Source organism: Alligator mississippiensis, chromosome 1, assembly GCF_030867095.1.
Source record: "Alligator mississippiensis isolate rAllMis1 chromosome 1, rAllMis1, whole genome shotgun sequence".
Classification (NCBI taxonomy): Eukaryota; Metazoa; Chordata; order Crocodylia; family Alligatoridae; genus Alligator; species Alligator mississippiensis.
This window is the reverse complement of record NC_081824.1, coordinates 110627317-110651988: the sequence shown is the minus strand read 5'-3', so window position 1 is coordinate 110651988 and position 24672 is coordinate 110627317. Positions and strand designations below refer to the sequence as shown.

General features: G+C 45.6%; 1 protein-coding gene across 2 annotated transcripts in view; it reads left to right on the top strand.

The window, feature by feature from the left end:
• Positions 1 to 24672, top strand: part of ECHDC1 (ethylmalonyl-CoA decarboxylase 1) — a 72797-nt gene that overhangs the window by 32299 nt on the left and 15826 nt on the right. Inside the window, exon 5 of one of the 2 annotated variants that reach the window (XM_006266241.4) lies at positions 7697 to 7777. The exons of the other annotated variant lie outside the window; for it this stretch is intronic. Coding sequence (XP_006266303.1) covers positions 7697 to 7777 — 81 coding nt within the window. The remainder of the gene's footprint in view (positions 1 to 7696; positions 7778 to 24672) is intronic. 2 annotated transcript variants of the gene reach the window in all.

The window sequence follows — 24672 nt, the reverse complement described above, 5'->3', positions numbered from 1 at the left end:
ATGCATGGGGTGAGGGCAGACTGCTGCTGCGGGTTGGGGCCAGGGGCAGCATCAGGCTCTTCTTGGTGTGGGGCTATGTTTGGAGTGGGCGGTGGCAGCACTGGGAGGCGGGGGCTACAGAGGGCCGCAGCCCCAGTGCAGCTCCCTTGCACCGCCCACAGCAGCAGCCTGCCCTCGCCCCACACACAGATCCAGGGGCATGTGCCACCCCATGCCTTTCCTGGGGTTGTGTGCAGCAGTGGGAACTGCCCCCATCTCCATGTTATGCCCCCCAGATAAGTCACTCGCAGTTCTGTCCTGCGCTTTGCCCTGGCTGGGCAGCATCTGCCCCAGCCCCCCTTCTCACTTACTGTGGGGGCCTCCATCTTCCTCCACCACACACCCCTTTTCTCTCCCCGCCCTTCCCCCCCAACAGACTTACCAGCCTGACGCTGCTCTCCAAGCTGCTGAGTAGGCCACGTGCACATGTGCAGGTGGCATTTATTGGCAACATTATTGGCCACATCAGCCAAAACAAGCTGATCGCTGATAATATCAATTTTCCTTTTATTGGTGCTGATATGACCACCGTATCAGTGCACCTCTAATAGGAGCGAGTGGTGCTGCAGGTTAATTGGCATGCTCTGTATTGTTCTGTAACCTTCCCATGAGGAATGTAGACCTGTGATGTGTGATTAGTTTTGACCCAGCATCTCAATCAGGAGCAGGTCCAAATGAGATTGTCCTTCTCCAGCTAGCTCCACCCACATGCCTTGTGCTTATGAATATGTGTTGGCTGCTAAGCAGTAGTAAGCACTTAAAATAGTTCCTACTTCTGTAGGTTCTTATTTCCTCTTTGCCCTGGACAGAGGATTCTGAGGCTTACTTTTCTAGGCTTCTTGCTCAGCCCTACAATCAACTGCTGATCAACCCAAATTATATTCATTCTGGCAATAGGAGACAATCTAGGGTAGAATTCTGTTTCCCTTTGTGCAACTAAGTGGCAATTTTCTAGCTTTATAATTGGTATTTCTAACAGGCACAGGTTGCAAAATTGTTACCCTGCACTGTGGTTGCATAAGCATGAGCGTGTAGGGTGAGTATATTCAGTAGGCTATGCACTGCCTGGACATGTACACAGCTATATATGCACATGCATTCTGGACCTCTAAATCTGTTTCTGTCACAGAAATGTAGCTGCTCAGAAACTCATGGCTAACAAGTGTTTGACATGCTTTACCCTCAGTAACTCAATAGTTAGGGTAGCCTAGAAGTAGGAGACCTGGGTTGTAAGCCAACCTCCTCCCTTGAGCGTGTTTGAACCTATGCATTTCTGGCTTCCTAGCACAGTGCTCCTACTACCATCTCACAGGGTAGGCAGTATTGTAAACCCTTTTGTAGTGCTCCTATTGAAGTTGGTCCTCCTGGTAGCCAAGAGAGGGAGCTATTAGGGGCCAGGAAGAAAAGAGCAAGTGACTTTATGACTCAGTGAGATGGTTGTTGTCTTGGGGTCTAGCCTCGATGCTAACTCCCAATGGGGTAGAAAATTTCTCACAGTCCTGCTCTCTACCCACGTTATCCATTAACTAGTAAATGCAGGGTGCAGTGGTTCAGTTTCAAAATGTGCCCTAGAGAAAGGTTTGGGCATTGCCTACTTTGTGGCATTGTGGTACTGGCCAGTCACAGAGGTATAGGTTCAGACCTGCTCTCCTCAAAAGGAGCCTGGAACCTGGCTCTCTCACTTCCTGGGCAAATGCCCTATTCAGCTACTGGGGCTAAAGCATGGGAGGCTACCACAACCTCATGTCTCTCTCTCTCTCTTTTTCCCAGACTTATTCTTGGGAATGCAAGTACAGCGTGTCCTCTACTGCTCAGGTTTAGTTTGCATGTACGTATATTCTAATGCCTACTGCATACGCTCACTCTAATAAAAGCCTTGTCTGTGTGTCTGTGTATCTGTAACGCTTCAGGCCAACTCTGCATACCCTGCCTAGAGGCTGGGTGGTGATTAGCTGGTGCAGGCGGTACGGGTACAACTTGGTGCTCAGGGGAGTGGCTGGACACGGTCAGGGGCAGGGAGCCACTGTGCCTTGCTTCCCCCTGACAATGGCTGGCAGGCAGGGGGGTCACGGTGGCCCACTGGCAGCGGTGGAAGGGCCATTAGGGAGTAGTGGGGCTGTGGCTGCGCTGGGCTGATCCCGGCAGGAGGGCAGGCTGTGCCCTGCCTAGCCAGGCAATGGGGTCATGGGAGCCCGGCAGCTTCTCCAGGGCTGGGGGCGGGCGGTTCCCACCACTGTATGAACTGCAGGGGAGCTGGGGGAGGGAGGCCTGTGCCACCGCCTTGGCTCCCCTGTGCCACCCCTGCATGAGCCACTGGGCTCTGAGTGTTCCACGGCTTGGCCTGGCCGGGGCCCCGTTCCCTGTGAGTGCACCTTGCCTGGCTGGGCCGTGGGACACTCGGAGCCTGGCAGTTCTTCCAGGGCTGGGGGCAGGTGGTTCCCGGTGCTGCACGTACCATAAAGGAACCAGGGGAGGGGAGCCCATGCCACCTCCTTGGCTCCCCCACGCTGTGCTCCTGCACAAGCCGCTGGGCTCCCATGGCCTGGTGGGTTGCAGGCACGGGAATTCAGGCCCCGGCTGGGCTGGGCCATGGAACGCTTGGCAGCTTCTGCACCCTGGCAGCTCCTGTGGAGGTGCAGCACTGGGGAGTCAAGCAGGGGCATGTGGCCCCCCAGGGTGTGCAAGGGGCACAGACAGCTTGTGCTGGGCTCAGCTTCTGCTCCCCACCTCACTGCCCCTGTTTTGACAGAGGCACCATTTGAGTCTCGCTGCTGGGCAGGCTGGGCAGTGAGGCATGTGTCTGGCCTGGGGACACATGAGGTATGTGTGGCTGGGTGTGTGTATGTGCGGCTGGGTGTGTGTGTCTGGCTGAGTGGGGATGGCATCTGGATGGGTGGAGGTGGCATGTGGCTGGTTGTGTGTGTGGTGTGTGGCTGGCTGGCTGGCTGGGTGTGTGCGTGTGGCATGTGACTGGCTGTGTATGTGTGGCATGTAGTCGGGCGTGTGGCTGGGCGTGTGTGGCAGTGTGTGGTGTGTGGAGCTGCATGTGGGTGTGGCTGTGGGTGTGGTTGGGTCTGGGCATGTGTGTGTGGGGGTGTAGGTGTGGCTAGCTAGGTGGGTGTGGCATGTGGCTGGGTGTGTGTGGTGTGTGGTTTATGGCTGGGTGTGTGTCTGGGATGTGGGGGGGGCACATGGGGCCTGGACACAGAGCAGGGTCGGGGGGCGAGTTGCACGTGGCCAGATGCAGAGCGATGGCAATGCAGAATGGTGGGTGGTGACGCTCCATCCCCGCCGCCTTCCTGTCATTCTTGCTGGGCACTTGGCTAGTGCTAACATATCCATGGTATCAAGTCATGGTCAAAACCAACCAGATACACATCTAGAAAGCTGCTGTTTAAGTGCATAAAAGGAAATAAAATTCCCATGCTATGTAGACAAAACAAGTGGTCAGTACCAGTTATGTCACTTTCTTAGGATGTTTTGGCTGATCTTGAGATTACTTCAGTTACTACTGTCCTTGTAGTAAGAGGAGCAATAGATTGTTTTTGCCCTCCAGGAGTGGGCAGATTGATTAATTCCTGGCTGAAGTAGTATAGGTAGCATTCTGGCAGAGGCTGCTTAGAAAACTGATCAATCAAAGTATCTTCCAGCTTCCATAGTCATGCCCACCACCTCATCCTGGACAAAGTGCTTTCTGTACTGTGCTCAGTGACTCTGATTCTCTTTTGTGCTGCTGAATCCACTGCTCCCTCCTTCAGGTATACTTTATGCTTCAGGTTCCCCATAGGCCAAACTTCCACCAGTGGAAACAGAAGCGAATCAAATTCAGTATCTTTATGCCCCATTAGTTTTCTTGTATCCTCTACAAAAAGCACACCAACTTGAACCCCCTTCAAGGTGTAGATGTTGTCTTTCAGAAGGTTTTATCTTGGTAATCTGTCCTCTGTCTCTTGTAGCCATCAATCCAGATGTTTGCAACCACCTTTTGATAATGTTATGTCTGAATTTAGATTTTAAACACATTATGGCATAAAAATTGACTTTGTCCCTAAGGCACTGAGCACACAGGGCTAGATAAACAGTTAATCATGTGGCAATATTTTATAGATATATATTTTTAGCAGAAACTTTTCTTTAACAGGAGACTTCTCTACTAATGAAAGTGATCCCTTAAGGGTCTGGGGGCACAGGTGGTGTTCTCGTCGATCCTCCCAGTCTCAGGCTATGGGCTGAGAAGGGACAGGAGGATCTATGTGGTCAACCAAAGACTGCGGCGCTGGTGTCGTCAGGAAGGCTTTGGCTTTCATGACCACAGCCCGCTCTTTGGCGAGAGAGGCAGCGAGCTGCTGGGAAGAGATGGTCTCCACCTCTCTCCCCTAGGGAGGAGGCTCTTCTCAGCCAGACTGGCTGACCTGCTCCACCGGGCTTTAAACTAAGCCCGCTGGGGGACGGGGGGACTACCGCCACTGCTGGCCCGCTGAACAATCCTTGCAAAGCCAGCGGATCACGGCACTCAAGGGAGCCCACCCCAGCCCCAGCCCTGGTAAAATCTGTGGGCAAGGAAGGAGCCCCCCAGGGGGCACTTGCCTGCCTGTACACAAATGCCAGGAGCTTGGGGAATAAGCAGGAGGAGCTCATCCTCCTGCTCAGTGCAAACAATTACGATGTCATAGGGATCACGGAGACCTGGTGGGACTCCACCCATGACTGGACCACGGGGATAGATGGCTATACCCTGTACAGGAGGGATCGTGTAGAGAAAAGGGGCGGGGGTGTAGCTCTCTATGTTAAGGAAAGCTACGCGTCCCTGCAAGCCGATATTGGCGACCAGGGTGGACGGCTGGAGACCCTCTGGGTTAAAATCCGTGGGGAACACGGCACAGGGGACACAATGGTGGGAGTCTATTACAGACCTCCCACCCAAAGTCCTGAGCTAGACCAGGAGTTTGCCCAGGAACTGGCTGAGGCAGCTTGCTCCAGGACCATGGTTGTCATGGGTGACTTCAATTACCCAGACATCTCATGGGAGGATCGCTCAGCAAAATCTGAGCGGTCGCAGAGCTTCCTCTCGTGCGTGGATGACCTCTACCTGACTCAAGAAGTCTATGGGCCAACGAGAGGAAAGCGCTGCTCGACCTGGTGCTGGCTACTGGGGAGGACCTAGTCGGCGACCTAGTGATCGATGGGAAGCTGGGTGACAGCGACCACGAGCTGATCACCTTCACCATCCGCCGAAAAGCTGGCAAGTCAGTCAGCAACACGCAAGTCCTTGACTTCAGGAAAGCCGACTTTGACAAGCTCAGGAGGCTTGTCAGTGAGGCCCTAAGGGACTGTGACCGCAGGGAGAGGGGAGTTCAAGAAGAGTGGTTGCTCCTCAAGGGAGCGATCCTCAATGCACAAACTAAGTCTATTCCATCTCGGAGGAAAGGCAGCAAGAGGGCACAGCAGCCCCCCTGGCTCTCCAGGGACCTAGCAGACCTCCTGAGGCTAAAAAGAAAGGCCTACAAAGGATGGAGGATGGGAGTCACCTCCAAGGAGGATTATTCTGCACTGGTCCGGTCCTGTAGGGAGCAGACCAGGAAAGCCAAGGCTGCAACTGAACTCCAGCTAGCTTTGAGCATCAAGGACAATAAAAAGTCCTTTTTCAGATATGTGGGGAGCCGGAGGAAAAGCAGGGGCAACGTTGGACCCCTGCTGAACCAGATGGGGCAACTGACAACTGATGCCCAGGAAAAAGCCAACCTATTAAATAGGTACTTTGCGTCAGTCTTTCATCAGCCCCATGGGACGCCTGTACCTGCTACAGGGCCGGGAAGTCCGGGTGAGGGTGATCCCCTGCCCTCCATTAATGCTGACTTTGTGAAGGAACATCTTGAGAAGCTGGATACCTTCAAGTCAGCTGGCCCTGACAATCTTCACCCCAGGGTACTCAAGGAGCTGGCGAGCATCATAGCCCAGCCTCTAGCGCGGATCTTTGAAAACTCTTGGTGCTCTGGTGTAGTGCCCGAAGACTGGAAGAAGGCCAACGTGGTGCCTATCTTCAAGAAAGGGAGGAAAGTGGATCCGGCTAACTATAGGCCCATCAGCCTGACTTCTATCCTAGGGAAGATCTTAGAAAAGTTTATTAAGGAGGCCATCCTTAATGGACTGGCCGACGCCAACATCTTAAGGGATAGCCAGCACGGGTTTGTTGCGGGTAGGTCTTGCTTGACCAATCTCATTTCCTTCTACGACCAGGTGACCTATCACCTGGACAAGGGAGATGAGATTGATGTCATATATCTTGACTTCAAAAAAGCCTTCGATCTGGTGTCCCATGATCGTCTCTTGGAGAAACTGGCCAATTGTCGCCTTGGGTCCTCCACGATCCACTGGCTGGAAAATTGGCTCCGGGGTCGGACCCAGAGGGTAGTAATTGATGGAAGTCACTCATCGTGGTGTCCTGTGACCAGTGGGGTCCCCCAGGGCTCTGTCCTTGGACCCATACTGTTCAACATCTTCATTAATGATGTGGACGCTGGAGTCAGAAGCGGACTGGCCAATTTCGCCGATGACACCAAACTTTGGGGCAAAGCATCCACGCCAGAAGACAGGCGGGTGATCCAGGCTGACCTGGACAGGCTCAGCAAGTGGGCGGATGAGAATCTGATTGTGTTCAACGCCGATAAATGCAAGGTTCTCCACCTTGGGAAAAAAAACCCGCAGCATCCTTATAGGCTCGGCAGTGCTATGTTGGTTAGCACTATGGAAGAAAGAGACTTGGGGGTCATCATTGACCACAAGATGAACATGAGCCTGCAATGCGATGCTGCGGCTAGTAAAGTGACCAAAACGCTGGCTTGCATCCATAGATGCTTCTCAAGCAAATCCCGGGATGTCATTCTCCCCCTGTACTCGGCCTTAGTGAGGCCGCAGCTGGAGTACTGCGTCCAGTTTTGGGCTCCACAATTCAAAAAGGATGTGGAGAAGCTTGAGAGAGTCCAGAGAAGAGCCACGCGCATGATCAGAGGTCAGGGAAGCAGACCCTACGATGACAGGCTGAGAGCCCTGGGGCTCTTTAGCCTGGAAAAGCGCAGGCTCAGGGGTGATCTGATGGCCACCTACAAGTTTATCAGGGGTGACCACCAGTATCTAGGGGAACGTTTGTTCACCAGAGCGCCCCAAGGGATGACGAGGACGAATGGTCACAAACTACTACAAGATCGTTTCAGGCTGGACATAAGGAAGAATTTCTTTACTGTCCGAGCCCCCAAGGTCTGGAACAGCCTGCCACCGGAGGTTGTTCAAGCGCCTTCATTGAACACCTTCAAGATGAAACTGGATGCTTATCTTGCTGGGATCCTATGACCCCAGCTGACGTCCTGCCCTTTGGGCGGGGGGCTGGACTCGATGATCTTCCGAGGTCCCTTCCAGCCCTAATGTCTATGAAATCTATGAAATCCCATTAGATGTTTTCTCCTGCTGCTGCAGCGTGATATAAATGCTGTAGTGGAAATTCATTTATCAGTATTATTCTATTTACTAACATAAATTAATACTTTGAGGGCATTTGTAGTACTACTCAGCGTAGAAATATTGCACCCAAGTCCTTTCATTATTTGTAAATTGTTAGTAAAAGTGTATGCCTTGCTTACAAAAATCTTTCTTTCTTGTGTAGGCTGCCTCTGATTAGTGTTGCATTAGTTCAAGGAAAAGCTGTGGGAGGAGGAGCAGAACTTACCACAGCTTGTGATTTCAGGTAAGATTAAAATATTGTTGAGCCAACTCCATGTGGCTGACAATGCCTGAATGGCATATCTATGGGACATAGAAAATTTGAGACATTTTGTACCATTGTTTGTCATGCATATTACCAGGAGTCATATCACCTAATCCTTAGGGCATTTGTAATTGGTCTAACTTGCTGTGTAAGCATGCTATGAGGAGGGTAGGTGTAGGTTTACTTTGGATTTCCTGACACTAGAATGAAGAGAGATGATTTTTACAGTGATTCCAGTCCGCATATCATGGTAATACAGAAAAAATGAAGGCCAGCAATGAAGCTAGGTTAAGTCAGGCACCTCCTTGCTTTTGGTAAACAAGGGAGAGCCTCATTATTTGATTGATAGGATCAAACATTTGTGAACAAGCTGCCACTATGATATTAAGTAGAAGGCAGGATAGATTTGCACCTTATAGACCAGGGGCAAAATGGTGGATCTGGCTGGTGGCTAGACCCCATTTCCCAGCAGCCCCTGCCCACATTGTTGCAGCTGGTTTCTGTGGAGACCCCAGCAGTGGCAGGGCCATGATGTGGAGCCAGGGTTTCCATGGAGACCAGCCCCAGCAGCACTGGCAGGGAGCATGGCTGGGTGGTGAGCTGCTCTGGGGCCAGGGCTGGGATCTTACAGCAGTGACAGCATGGTCTGGAGCCAGGGCACAGCTGTGATCCCCTACCTGCATGCTCCTGCCTGGGGTGCACAGGCAGCAGATCGTAGCACTACCCTGACTCCAGACCATGTTGTCGCCGCCGCAAGATCCCAGCCCTAGAGCAGCTCCCTGACCAGCTGTGTGCCATACCAGCACTGCTGAGGCCAGTCTCCGTGAAAACCTGGGCCCTGCGCAGTCATGGTCCTGCTGCTGCTCGGGTCTCCATGAAAACTGGCTGCAGTAATGTGGGCAGGGAATGCTGCAAAATGGAGTCCTCCACAGACCCGATCCAGCCTGTGGGCCAGACTTTGCCCACCCCTGTGATATGTTAACTAAAGTAGATATACAGCACAAGCTTGGTTACAGCTCACTTCATCACATGCTGTGAAAGGACCTGCAGGGAGCAGTATACAAGGAGAGAGAGAGTTGAATACAAAGAAGGGGAGGAAGAGAAGAGAAGAGCAGTGCTGCAAGAAGCAAACAAGCAACAAACCCATAGGAATAAAGGAGTCACAAAAGCTAATGCAGGTAATGGAATAAGACTCTATAGTCTCTGTTTAAACCACACTTAACACAATTCAGTCTATGAATGATTTCCTGTTCTGCAAGTTCTTGTTCAAATTGACTTTTAAAGGTTTGCTGTCTAAGAAAAGCCACCTTGCAGTCAGCAATGGAGTGTCCAGGGAGATTCTGCCACAGGCTTGCTTGTCTTTCTGAAGCTGGTGCCAGATCAGTTATTCATTCTTTCACATAGGGATTGCCCTGCCTATCCAATATAGACAACAGAGGGGCACTGTGGGCAAGTGATGGCATATATGATAGAATTGCAAGTGAGTGATCCTCAGCTGATATAATCCTTGCTATTTGGTCTCTATTGGTGAGGGGACACAGCTTGTAACTGGGTCTGTTGCAAGACCTGGTGCCTCAGTGGGAATGGGAGTTAGGTAGCCTGTTGCTGGAGAGAGGCCATTTGAGGTTGGGGGTTGCATATAATCCAGGAGAATACCAATGCCAGAAAGCAGGGCTTCCTGGATTGCCAGGTTTGTGGATCTTGGGTAATAATCAGTAAAAGTTGCCCAGCCTAGGCTCCCAGGAGGTGGAAGCTGTTATTCTCTCCTGTGTTTCCTGAGGTAGATCCTGTAAGAATTTATCTAGTTCTTCCTAGTATTGTGCCATGGGGCTTCTGCCAGGGGTGTGTAAAACTCTGTGTTGGAAAGTTGTATCAGCTTCCTGTATGTATGCTGTTTTGACTGTGACAACAGTGGCACCCCCACCCCCCTTATCAGACTGTTGTGTGAAAATATCTGGGTTGTTTTTAAGGCTTATTATGGTGTTCTGTTCTGCAGGACTGAAGTAGTATTGTAAATGATGTTTTTTTGCAGTCAACACAGTGTTATACAGAATACTTCCACCAATAAATTAAATTATGTTTTTTGGAGGCAGAAAGGCTCAGCCCCCAGTTCTGCACATGAATTAATTCCACACGCCCTTGGCACTTTAGTTTATGTTTCCTCTTACTTGGTGAATGTGCTGTGCTGTGTACCTGCAGTGACTTCAGCCTCAAGATATGTTAGCTGCTGTTAAACCTCTATGCTACAGAAGGATTGGTTCCAGCTTCATCACCCTGATTTATAATTGAGAGTGGTGCCACATTGCATATCAGGTTATGTTCTTCCCTAGCAACGTAATACGTGTTCCCTCAAGATGAAGAACAGCAAGCTTGCCTGCCATGAAATCCAATTAGCAAATTCCTTTTTCTTATGACAACTTCTCATTAATGGTAGATGAAAAGGTACACCCAGAGCTGTTGAGTATTTTTAATCACTTGTTTCTGTAATACACTACTGGATGCTGCATACAGTTTTTGGCACATCGGTATCAGAAAGATGCTGTCAATTTAGAATATATGAGGTAACACACAAGACACCAGGCCTACAAGTTGTTCCATGCGAGTGAGTGCTGCTGGTTTCTGTCAAGATGAAGCAGTTGGCAAGGTGTGGGCTTCAGTAATTGTATATTTATCATTAAGTTAAAGATGTCTAACTAGTAATGTGAAAGCTGCCTACATCTGTAAGGAGCCAAAGAAAACACATAGGTGCCTCCATCAGTCAAGGAGAAATAGCCACATGCATTCAAGGAAAAGATATTTGGTCTTCAGAGGGACCTAAATGCCTGGAGTGAAAAAGAAGTTGCTTAGAATGAGCCAAAGAAGTAGTTGGAAGCTAAATTCAGTGGTATCAAATAGGGCCAAGAAAAGCTTACGCTGGATGTCAAAATGCTTTCAAAATCATATGTGATAATTTTAGAATAGCTTCTCAGCAACAGGGAAACAACGCTTTTTGAGCCACTTGAAACTAGATAAGTCTTAGTATACATCTGTATAGCACAGAACACTGGAACCCTGAATAATGGTTTTGTGTACTAGTGCAATATGAATAAGCACGTACCAAATTTGCAGTTGTGTGATTTTCACAGAAACAGTGAATTCTGGCAGGCTCTGCAAAAAATGGCAGGCTCACTGCAAAATAAATTAATAAAAATAAATAAATAAATATACCTTACCTGCAACCAGAGAAAAGGATAGAAAGCTCTGCAGTCTTGGAGTGTGAGGATGGAGGATAGGGAGAGGATGGGCAGTGGGGATGGGGCAGGGGAGGGTGGATGGCCAGGGAGGGTGGACAGTGGAGATGGAAGGCAGATAGCAGAGGGTTGGGTGGAGGGTGGGGGGCACAAGCAGCTGGATTGTGGTTGTGGGCCATCTGTAGCAGGCAGGCTGCACCAGGGTCCGTGAAGCTCCAGCTTGTTGCATGCATGCATCCGCCACTGACATGGATCCTGATGCAGTCACTTCCTGCCTTCCGACTGCCTGCCACAGCTGATCATGTTCCAGCTTGGGGACGGCCCAAGACCGCATGGATTAATGGTTTCCCCTGGCTTAATCTGTGCAATTAAGCCACGGTGTTGGGCCATCTGGAAATCTGCAGGGAGGGGCGGGAATGCCAGGACCAATGTTCCTTCTAAGGTGTAGTGACTGTGAGCGTGCCGCTTTGGTCCATTCCCGAATTGGTCCCGTCTCCCCCTGCAACACTACCCTGGGGAAGATCACAGCCTCTTCCTAACAGCTAACGTACCCAAAGGTACAAAATCCATTACATGGATCTGGACTACACTCAGCCTAATCGACAAGAATCCTCATGTAATGGATTTTGCAATAATGGATTTTGAGTAAAACTAACAGTGAATACTAAACTAGAACTAGAATGGTGTGTGGTTTGTTTGGAGGGGGCAGATGTTGCTTACACAGTGGAGGGGAGCCAGGCTGTCTATGCTTCAGGAGGGGTGAAGGGAAGGGAGAGGACCTGCCCAGGTGGTATATGCAGCTGGAGGGGCTGGGGAGCAGAGCAGTTCCCCAGCACCAGCCCCAACCCCCACCTCACCTACAGGAGCAAGGGGCACATGGCATCAGGGCTGGGGAGCAGAGCAGTTCCCTGGTGCCAGCCCCCAGCCCCGCCCTCACCTCAGGAAGCACCATGTGCCTCCTCACTCCCGGAGTTTACCTTTGCTAAGTATCCTGCACCGGCCCTGGTGCATCTGCCACACTCTGCGCCCAGCTTGTTGCCACAGCCCAGCTCCTCTCTGGGCGGGTGCGCAGCATTAATGAGTTTGTGCATGGCATGGATATAAATCCTGTGCCAGCAGCTTGGAGGGAACATAGGCCAGGGCCCCGCAGCCTATCAGAGATGTGGAGGGGCCTGCTGCCCTCAGCCCACAAAAATCTACCTTGAGTTTAGTAGACCCCTAATTATGAGTATCCACTACTCCTAGGTGCCATATTTGACATACGTAGAATTGACAGGAGCGTAGACTTAGAGGACTCTTGTGTCTTTTGCTCATATCAGTGAACTTGTTAATGACAATGAATCTAATTTTCCTGCTGTAAATAACCTTCATTAGGAATTTTGTACTCTTAACAAGATGCAATACAAAAAAATCCCTCCTTAGAAATACAGAATTTGTCTTTTGGCTTTCTAAAGCAATTTAAAATTCTCTAATTTACTTTAGCAATGCAGTTTTCGTATCCTGTATAATTTCAATCATTATCAAAGGGCTTCCCTTTTTGTATTAAGTGGGCAGCTGCAAATCCTCTCATTTCCTTCCATAATTCTCCAAATAACTGTAGCTGTGGGTTCATTTTTCATCATTTTCCAAACACACTAAACGTCTAGTACAACTAAATATTAGCAATCCAGGAACATCTAGTGGGAGTTTAATGAAAACCACTGCAAAATAGTGAGAAAGAAAGAGAAAGAAATGGAGTCTATTGAAGAATATTCATCCTGAGTTTTCTGGTGGAGGTGAAATTCTGGCTTCGTTGAAGTAGGCAGAAAAGTTTGCATGGGGGGAGGATTTTACTATTACTCGGGAGTTCTCAAGAGTAACATTCAAAACTAAGAGGCCTGTCTCCTTTCTCAGACTATCTCATCTTATCTTTTTAATGACTGCATGCATCAGGTAAATTTAAAGTTGGAAATTCATTTCCATTTTCACATGCTCATAAGTTGCTGAAACATTTACTTTTGAATGGATGTTTTCATGGTATGTTGTCTGCCTAAAGCTGTACTGCATTAGTTATACTACTGTAGTTAAAAGAGTACAGCCCTACCTAGCATGGATACACTTAGAGAAATATAAAAATGTTTATATCAGTGTAGCAGTAGCTTATCTTGGTAAAGAATGGGTTTCATACCCTTTATACTAGTATACTCTGTCCATAATAGGGGTTGTACCTGTATAACTGTGTCAGTAAAAGATCATACCTGTAACCCAACATACTTATACCATGACAAAATAGCATGTAGACCAGGTCAAAGGAACTCTTAACAATATCCTCCACCTTTTTATATGATAGGTACGAATCTCTGGAATTTGTGCTAGAAGTGCGTGGTGTGGAGGCTTCTTTAATTTGGGGGTTTCCCCCACATGCTCCCCTACTGATGATTGGTAGAGTGGCCCCATCACTCACCACTCACCGCCTGCACCTGATGGCTGGGAGGTAAAAAACGCATATTTAAAACTACTGTTTTCGCGTCCCAGCCATCAGGTGTGGGCAGTGAGTGACAGGGCTCCTCCGCCAATTAGTGGTAAGGGGGTGCACAGGGAAAACCAAGATTAAAGAAGTCATAACACCACACACTTTTGGCACAAATTCTGGAGATCCCTAATGATAGGAGAGTAAGGAAAAGAAATACATTTCTCATTTTAGTAACCTTTGCCCACCCAAAACGTTCCTTATCTGGACTTTTGTGGTGTTATTTCACATTCTCTCCACCCAGCCATCTTGGGCATGTCTACACAAGACGTTACTGTGCAGTGGTTACTGCTCATTTATTTAGTACTTGTTTAAACAAGTACTAAATAAATGCATAGTAAGTGGAGCTACTGCCCAGTAGCACCAGCAAATATCTTTTAAGTGATACTACTGTGCAGTAGTCTAATAATGTTGATCATTAGTGTATTAGCACTGTTAAGCTGTGATCTGCTACTGCACAGTATTTTTTGGTTACTGTGCAGTCAGCGTCTTGTGTAGGTACGCCCTCTGGCAGGCACAGGGGATGATGCTCTCAAGGTATACCTGAGGTCCATTTGTAATTTTGCATGAGAACATAACTGTGACTTGTCTCATTGAATCACATAAGCACTTATTTTTAATTACTGCATTTACTTGAATCCAAGAGGACCCTGAATTTAAGATGACCCCCTAATAATTTGATTCTGTATATGGAAATATTATACATTTGTTAGCATTTATCAGGTATAGAATCTAATTATTGAAGCATTGTCTTAAATTCATCTCCCCCCCACTACTATAGTAGGGAAAGCAGTAGCTGGAGGGCAGGGACATGTTGCTGGTGGGTAGGGGCTAGGAGGCACCCTGGCCCTCTGCCCCCCCACCGTGTTCCCACTGCAGCCTTTGTGCCACCCTGCCACCTGCCCCTGGCTCCCCACAGTCTTTGCACCTTCCCATGCACCCATTGCCCACAGTCTCTTTTTCTTTCCCCCCTGCCACTTCTCACAGTCTCTCTATCTCTCTCTGTCTTCTCCCCCAACCCCAACTCTCCAGAATCTCTGCCCTTTCCCTGCCCCCACTCTTACTGACAGATGCTGCTCAGGCTTTGTTCTCTGCCAGGTCATGGATCACAACACATAGAAGCACAGCCCTTGCCAGGCCATGCAGCTGCAGTGACACTGCTGATTGGTCAGACAGGGGATAGATTTTCCCTATACTTCAAGCCCGGGAGTATAGCTGGGAGCTTAACAGTAAGTGGAAGGGAAGAGGGCTGAGGAGAGAGCAAGTAGAGGAGGGGGCAGGAGGCTGCCATGGGTCTGACTCCAACTCTGACTGAAGCTCAGGGCTAGAGTCAGAGCCGCAGCAGCTGCTTTCCCTCCCTCCCCTCCCCCACGCTTTGTTCATGAATCTTAGATGAGGCGATTTCCCCACCGTGCTCACTAGGAGGAGGGGAAAGGACCTCATCTTAGATTCGAATAAACATGTTACCTCTAAAGTTCCTGATCAGAACATTTTACAAACCAGGGAAAAGGAAGACTGGTTCCTATTCTATGTCCCGTTCATGCAGAAGATTTAGCATATGTAAATGAATTTACTCTCAAATGTAAGTGTTTGCAGAATTGGTGCTCCAGAGAGCTCAGAGTCTAGGATTACCACAAGATACATTGGCAGATAGAGAAAGACAAAAATGGGAATAGGTGCAGTCTGACAGTAAAGGCCTTTGCACACATCAGTAGTCTGTGGGCAGAATGGTTACAGGTGGACATCAACATAAAGCAGCATCAATGAATCACAGTTCATAAGCATCATGAGTTTCCTTGATTTTCCCCTAATTTGCATTGGCTCTTTTTTTAGCAGGTTAGGTGTTTTGGGAAATCCCACTAGGTATCTGTCTGTATGTATCTATTTAGGTAGGTACCTAAATAGCTTTGTAAAGCAAGCCCTAGATTGTTCTTTGAAAATGGACTGTTTTGTCATATAGGTGTTTTTGAAACATTTACCCCACGTTTTTGATTGCACTGGCTTTGAGGAAAGAGAAAGAACGGGAGAGCCTAGTCTACACTAGAGAGTTTTGGTGGGAGGCCCTCACACAAAGGTCTTCTGCTGTGGCAGAACCTTCCTGTAGGTTCTGCTGCTGTTTGGTATCCAGCGGAAGGTGTCTGTAGATGCCTTCCAGCAGCTGCTGCATTGGCAGCTGGCATCTTTCAAGGGTGCACTTTTCACACTGGCAGCCCAGCTGCTGCAGTTAAGCTGTATGGAGCTCCAGAAACGCGTGGATGCTCATGTGCTCTGGTAATGTAGCAATAGCAACGGCTGCTTGACACCACACTTGTTGGTGGGACTCAGAAGTTGAAAAATAAATTGATTAGACCTGGGCAAATGGGAGCACTAATAAAGGTAGGAACTCATCTCTTCTCCTACTTTTGAATTTAAATCGGTATGAAAATAAGAACCTAATTGTGTCATTACTGAACACCAAGGTTTTTTTTCCTTTAATTTTTTAGTAAAAGAATTAAGAAAAATGAATGCAAAACATTAATCTTGCACAGTTAAAAGTAGTTTATTTACCCAAATCCAAGATGACTTTGCATTTAAGATGACTTCCCAATAATTAGACCCTTCCCCTCTGGTCCCTTGCCACTTGTCTGGTGCCTGTGCCTGCTCCTCTATCGCCTGCCATCCCCAACCACTTGCCTTCCACTGCCACCCTTTGTCACTTGCTCTCCGCCACTGCCCCTTACCTAATATGGTGGCTCTGGCTCTAGCTCTGGCCCAGTCAGGTGGTGACAGCAGCAGCTCTGGGCCAAGTGAGGCAGAGCCGAAACTGCTCCCCAGTTGCCAAGAGGTCTCTCCAACCCCCCTTCCCCCAACCCCAGCCACCATGCAGTGTCCCCCACACCCTCTGCTCTCCCCTTCTTTCCCAGAGCTGTACATTGCATGGTCTTCCCTTTGCCTCCTCTCTACCGCACTGTGCAGTCTTTCCGCTGGGCCTCCCTTGCATTGCCTCCCCAGTGCTCCCCCTGTTGCATGAACTATCTTGAGCCACCTTGAGCTACCCTGGCTCAGGGTAGGTGACACCTCTGTCTCTGGTCCCAGAGCTGGAGCCTCAGCACCTGCCTGCCCCAGGCCAGTACTCAAATCCAAAACAAGCCCACCTGCCCCATGTTGCATTTGGAAGAATACCTCATCTTGGATTTGAGTGAATACAGTACCTCTATTTGAGGCAAGCAGTACCTTACCTTACAAAAAGTACTGTTATTTTAAAGAGGTATTTACAGAGCATTCTTCTGTTCAGCATCAGTGAAAATGGAAGAATCTGCCCTGGGGATGGGGGAAAAGTTAATGCTAATATTCTGCTGATGTTACAGCAGCCATATTGCATGTGTATGGTTGGAGTTTTTTTCTTTGTATTTTTTGGCAGCTGTGTGTAGCTTAGTTTATTATTACTATTTATGATGTAAAATGCATGCCTTCAGTCATGTTGCAAATCCTGTATATTTTAATGTTGCTATAAAACAATAGCTTTTGCATGTTCTGAGTTTTCCAAAAAATTAAACTATACAAGCTTGTTTTTGTGTGTACATATCTATTGCATACCGACGATAAACAGGTGGAGGGAAAGAGGAGACTAACTGGTGAACGAATGAAGGCTCAGCACACCTGCCTTAAGTCAGAGACGCCTATGCATTTCTTTTCGGTTATTGGTAATTTGCTCCTCAGAAAGTTGTAAAGACATCAGTATTTTAAAGGCAAGCATTTCCAACAGTAGGTTTCAAAATGTCGGAACACAATTCACTTGCTTCTTTAGAAACATTTTCCCTGTGTAAGGATTTTAGCCTTTATTTTTATCAGAAGCAGCTTTCAGATAAACAAGATCCTTTTTATTTGCAATAAAATTGCAAATAAAAGTGCACAATAGCTCTTTTCACAAGGCAGAACATGACATGAATTTAATAAAGGGTATTTGCATATTCATGAGCTCTTAAGTCCAGACTGACAAAGCACTTTTCACCAGATACAGCACATTTCCAGGCGGAGGGTTGAAGGCCAAAAATATCCAAAGAGTCATTGCACATTTCTAAGGTTAGAAGTGATAGTTAAATATAGATATGTGGGTGCTGGTAACTTTAGGTGCTTGTTTACAATTCCTTCCATCTCTCTAAAAATCAGTGCACAATCTTAACATTTCACTGAACATTCCTGCATCACTGCATATTTTTATTATTAGTACAGTTTTACGACAAATTTTAAAAGAACCAGAAGTTTTCAGATTCATTAGAGTTCACTGAAGTATTGCCTTTAAAATCCTGTGAACCTTTTTGGCTTGGTACATTCGATTGATGCTTAATTAATCATAGTGGTGTTAAAAGCAAGATTTTTTTTCCAATTACTGGTATTTGATTTTATTGTAAGCGGGTGATAGACCACCTCACTTGGAACAGAGAATACACACATAGTCTGTAATTCAAATGTATAACATAGTTTGGTTTTATGGAGACTTAAATAGGAACAGAATACAGGCAACCCCTGCTTAACACTGTTTCGCTTAGCGCTGTTTTACTACAATGCTCATTTTACACTGATACCTGATTCCAGTTAGCACTCAACAAGTTTCATTATAATGCTCATGGACATCGTACAGCTGGCAGCAGGGAGTGTACACTAGCACTACAGTGCATCAGCAGTGCACAGCCTCACTGTGCAATTTAGCTTGCCTCCACTATGTAGCTGCCCACATGGGCCAGCCGCAGCGGGTATATGACTCACACTATGACTTGCGCTGGGGGAGCCCTGGACGCTATGCCATGATCCCGCCACTAGGAGTGAGCACAACTGTGGCCATGACTGCCCCCTTGCCCCCAACCTGCCACCCAGCGGAGGACCAACAGCATCACCTCTGGGGCTGGGTAAGCAGCAATGGCATGGCGCTGGCCGAGCCTGCCCTGACCTACCAAGTGCTCATGTCACTGATGCTGAGTGCCCTGGTAATTAATTTTATTTATTTATATTAATTCTTATGGGAAAATTGCTTTCATTTTAGCAGGCCTTCAGGACTGAAAAAGGTGAAGCAAATAAGCTTCACTTTCTGAAGGGTAGAACAAACTTTGAAAAGTAAGAAGTATGCTCTAAGGCTGTGTTCATTCAGGGGAGATGGTGCAGATCTTCTCTACACAGTACTTCCTCTCTTTTCTTATCACATGCTTCTCATAGTAAAATGGTGATTAGTATAGGTGTCCAAAGTATAATCATCAGCATTTAAAGTATAACCATAAGCACCCATTGGAACAAGTGGAATGGTCCAGACAGTAAAGATATTATTTTCAGGTACCACTGCATCAGCTGCAGTCTAGTCACAATGGGGCTTCCTTTGCGTAGGCACCAGAACAAGTTTACTGGGAGGTAAGTTATGATCTGATACAACCCATGAGCTATTCCACAGCAAGTTCTGTGTACATGTTCTTAAGTCACAGGAAAGATCATTACCCTTCAGTGGCATGCAGACACCCAGGGTAGCACATGTATACAGGCAGTTACTATGAAATAGCTGTCAGTTTTCTTTACCCTAACGTACAATAACTTTTTCATGTGCCCTTACTCTGTAACCATGAGACATCCCAGGCTCTAATGCTCTGACTGTTGGGCCTTGATATCCTTGCCCCCAAGGGACATATCCAACATTTTGAAAAAACTCTATTAAGATATGGAAAAGCTATTAAATGATGCATCAACTGCCTGAGCCTAGGTATAAAAACTTGGGTTTCCCTCCTCTTCCTAAGCTCTGTGTTGGGTAAGACAGTAGTTGATGATCACTGTAACCAAGAACTCTAAATGGAAGATGTGCAGCAATTCTGAACGTAACGATCACTACATCTATGACACACAGTTCAGTGCTATTTCCAAGTTATCTTTTATTGGCTGCTGTGTTCACATTAAACAAAGTATAATGAAAACAAATAATCCCTTACCTGATCTTAGATTTTTTTTTGCCAGTTTTTTAAATGAAAAGATTGTGAAGATAATGTAATCATGATGAAAAGAGAATTTGCCAAATGCAGCTATAAATATTTCTGCAGAATGTGTGACACTGCTGGAAATGTGCCTGCCCTTCATCCATCTTTTCCTGAGCACTGTGAATGAGATCATAGAATTGGTGATCCAAAGCCGCTGTTACTTTCTAAGTAACTAGCTTCCTCATGTAGCATCCATTTTAATTGGAGTTACCATTTGTAATTTATTTTTTATTTTAAAATGTAGATCTTCCTTGTATTATTTTTAAAGCAGCCTTTGTGTCCAGACAAGACCAAATAATACTAATAGAAAAGCAAACACAAAAGCAATAGCAACGGAAAAAAACGCTCAATCATTAAAGAACTTCTAGTCAGTATAGCAATATTAACCCTTACTTATATCCTGACCAAATTCTAGCATATGTAATTGCATCTTGCCTATCTCTAGTTTCAAACAGACGTGATCCTTCTTTATCTGAGACACAAAATGCTGTGTAAGGGCTGCTACGTATTGTTAAACAAATACTGTGTTCAGTACCTCAGGCTGCTGAATTGCAGATGCAACTGAAGTGATCCCTTACTTTCCTGACACAGTCTAGTCTCGTGGCATATTTACATTGGTGTGAACTCCCTTTCCACATTAGTCCCAAAGTATAAGTAACTTAAAATTACCATAGAGTTACCCAGGAAAAAAACAGCTGTAAAAATATGTCATTGCATGCTATAGGCACTTTGGTGTAGCTACTTGTTCAGTACAAGCAGACCATCATATATACCCCTACCATGTTGTGGAGCAGTACTTTAATAGTGCCTTCTCTAGCAGCTACTTCAGGATAACTGTCTACTTTCTCCCATTGTAATTTTAGATTGAGGTACAAGCTGATGTAAATGACACCGGAGTTAACATGTCATGTGTCTAGCCTAACAGGTATTAAGAGAATTAATTAGTTAATAAATTATACGGTATACTTTGGATCTGTCAGTGAAAGTTAGTGCAGAAGTGTCAGGTAATATAAATAAGTTGTCTTCCACCTATATGTCATGTGGAGATATATTGCCTTCAAGATTCTCTAACATTAGTTAAAAAAAATTATGAAGTCAAAACTGAGGTTGACAGAAAGATCAAAATATGATGTTTCCCAGTGTGTTACTCAGTGTTATGTCCTATGGGCAAGCAGAGATTAAGGATTACTCTTATAGACAGAAAGCCATGCAAGTCTGATCACTTTGGAGGGTCATATCATGCCACGGAGAGTCTACATCTCACCACAGTTGCATTTATGGTGCAAAGAGATTTTTTTCACGTTGACTTTTCAGATCTAGTCCCTGATAAAGACCAGTAGCAGCAGAAGTTAGATTCAAGCACAGAAGAAAGAATATAAAGCATGTTTCTCCAGTGTCCCTCATTTCAAGGGATGTCACTGAGGCCCAGAGTTATCTAACTAAGTACATACAGATACGATGTTTCTTTGTTTTGGTCTTGAGAACCATTTATATCAGGCATAAAGAATCCTGGAAGAGAAATTATCAGTTGCCAGGAACCCTAACAGTAAACTTTTCTTGGTCATGATGGCTACATCTGCATGATGCCTGATTAGCTGGGACATGCAGTATGTCCTCTCCTCAAGCTCACTTATGGCAACTTGAGGACCAAAGGCTCATTAACTCTTCTGCTCCTGAGGCTCTACTCCTTGTTCTGGTCCTTGACTTCTGGATTCAGATCCTTTGGTTCTTGGTTCCTGAGTATTGTCTCAGATCCCTCTTTGCCCACTGCCCTGACCACTGGGCTAAATGGCCTGTGTCTCAGTCACATTACACCAATTTTTGTTACAAGAAATTTTGAAGAGAAAAATCTTTTTCTGTTTAATAATTTTTTTTAAAGCTAAAACTTTTAAATTAAAAAATCATTTTAATTTTTCAAAGTCATTTTCAATAAAGCTTTTTGGGTTTTAGCTAAAAACTTAAGGTTTTCGAAACCCAAAACCTAAACAGTTCTATTCCCAAATTAGAGACTAACAGATTTGGAGACGCACAAGCTTTCATGAGCAAGAGTTTACTTCATTAGATGCTGTGCTCTGCTCACAAAAGCTTGTGCATCTCTGATTCAGTTAGTCTACAGGGTGCATTCCTACCCTTCCTTTTGCCTGACTTAAGCATTACACCGCTGACTACCTCTGTCTATTCCCAAATTATCATTCTTCACTGAAAACCTAGAAAAGCAGTTTTGACCTGATAAACTAACTCTCTTATCCCAACCTTTTTGCTTGATTTGTCTGAATACACATGTGGAGATTTATCTTAATTTCCTTCAGCAAAAAGTCTCAAAGTTTTCAAAAAGTCTTGAAGTGTGTTCCTCAGACACTGCTGCATGTTATTTTTCTTCAGAGTCCAAAACATTGGAAGAATCATGAATTTACTCCTCCCATAATCTTTAACTGAAAATCTGTTTATAAGATACCTTTGCCATGATGTCTGTGATCACTTGTCAGAGATGGTCCTCTATGGAAATCCTGCTCCAACACCTTCACCTAGTAGTGAAGCATCTGTAGTGCTTGTGTGATACTTTATGCTGACACGAAACCTAGCTTTTTGGCTAGGATACTTAGGAAGTGCCCAGAACTTCTGTACTTGGGACTGTCCCTTGGAAATTTTTATTTTAGCTCTTGGATATTGTTTTAATTTATTTAAATCTGGATAAAGGAAACTATTCTTACAATCACTGAAAGGGGGACTGGTCCGTTCAGTTGGTTTACTAAAACAGTAGCCATGACCTACTCATTTTCTCTTTGAAGCAAAGATGCTAGGCTTCAGCTGTTCCCCTTCCTGAGAAGTAAGTTAAAATCAGGAGGGAAGCTAATTTTGCACAGCTTTTTTTGTTAGCGTACCCAATAATTGGGACTGAAGAGCAGCTTTCCCAGTTTGCACTTTAAAAATATTCATGGGGGAGAGATTTTCTAGAAAGATATTTAAAAATATATCATTTTCAGTTAAAATGTTTGGCATTGTTTATTTCTGCATGGTTACCCATTTCATTTTTCTGTGTAATGAACATTTTTTTTACTTGATTTTAAAGAATAACAGGCTCACCCCCCACACCCTTATAATTTCAGCCCTCTCCTTGGATTAGCCGAAAAAGCATATAGCAGAAGTGTGGGGTTATCAATTGTATAATATTTTCATAGGAAAATTTTCTCTTTGTGTTGCGAGTGGAATAGATCTGTTCACTTCCTGTCATCTCCAATGGTAAGGCAGCAATTATTGTAATGCATTATTGCCTTGTTCCTTTGTTGCCTTGAGCAGAAACACAAAAGGCTGTCCATAAGATAGTAGTGGTAGGGGGGGTGGTATATGTGTGTTGGTGAGCTTCTTTAGAAAAGAACAGGGAAGTCATGCCTGGCAAACATTCATTGTATTCTTATAGTTTGAAAGCCTGCCCAAACTTGTTAACCAGGAGTTGTTCTCTGACAGTAGAATCAAACTTTTATATATCTTTAGAAGCCCATATAATTAATCATCCAAAAATGAGAGGCAGGTAAAATTATGGATAGCTTTCCTGACGATGGTTCTATGATTGCTGATCTTGTGCGAGAAGAATGAGGATGGGGTTATATGGTCAAATTTTAGAAAAATCTTTGAATACTTTCTGTCAGTTTTCGGAGTACCAGGTTAATGAATTGATGGTATAGTGAAAAAGAGGCAAAAGGAGCATGCACCATGCAATTAAAGAATTAGTCCAAAGTTTCTTTTTGGAAATTTTATTTTTAAGACTTGAATTTTGACTGCATCTGACATGAAAATCTAAGTGAGGGCTTCAAACTGCTTATCACCCACATTGTTGACTAGCTGAATTATTTCTGTGTAGTAATGCTATATTTCTACTTCATAACATTCTTCCCATGACACATTGTTGCTTCAAAATTTGTCAGAGACTCCAGGAAATCTCTAGCTAACGTGCTCTTTGTTTTGAAGTAAAATCCTATATAAAAGCTTTGGTGCATGGTGAAGGGTGGAGGAAGGGGTTGTAAATAAATGGCCCCAGTTATCAGATTACTGGTTTATCTTGACCAGGAGGTGACAAGGGAAATTTTGTCGATGGAACCAGTATTTTGAAAGCAGGGTTTTATGTTGTGAACTGAAGGGAGTGTTATGGTCAGTTCTTAGCTGGACTGACTTCTTTTGGACCAGCAGGGGCTCGTTCTCAATAAGAGGAAGAGTCTGTTAGAGATGGCAAGGGCTGACTGCACAATAGTTTTCAATTCCCATCTCTTCCGTCTTGTTGAAAATGTACCTGTAAAGCCAAGAAAGCAGGTTGACTCCAATAACTTTATGGGGCTCTTCTCTAAACTTGGCTGACTATGAAGTGTCAGTAAACCCCTGCAGTGCTTCCTGGATCACTCCAAAGAATGAAAGACCCAAACCTGCTTCTAGGTCCAGACAAACATTTACAATCTATAACTGAACATGATGAAAATAATTGTTTTTCTACTAAACTTTTCTTCTAATGCTATTTTTATGAGTATAAAGGCTCTCAACATGTGGAAAATGAAGAGGCTAAATACAAAATGCTTCTTCCTTTTTATGTCCTTTATAATAATAATTTTTAAAAAATCTGTCTGCCTATTTTGATAGTTTTAGGCATCAGACTTATTCCAATCCCATCCAGGAGCAAAAGTGTGCTGGAACAAATGTAAAATGATTCCCTGATTGCTTTTGATACATCATTGCCTTTTTTCGCAGGACAGGTGTTCATTTGCATATAACTGCCCCAAAACAACTGCTGCTAGGTTTTTTGCTTCAAGATTCCCTGTCTCAAGGTAACTCAATTCACATGTCCATGACTTTGTGAGAGCAATGGAAACAAAATCCAGATTGCCTGCATTAGTCACCCTTTTCTCACTGTGATGCATAAGTACCCTAACAATAAGCTCCTTAAAAATACCAAAACTGGATGTTGAATGACTTCCAAGCTTTATTGGCACAGTTAAGGTTACCTGCCTGAGCCTTGTGGTTTTCTGAAATGCTAAATTTGGCTTCACTAAAATTTCTGCAAATCAAGGAATGACAAGTTACCACTGCTACTCCCTTCCCCCCACCCACACTTTGGAGCTGGCAGTAGCCTTTGAGAACATCTGAGTAAGAAGGGGGGGG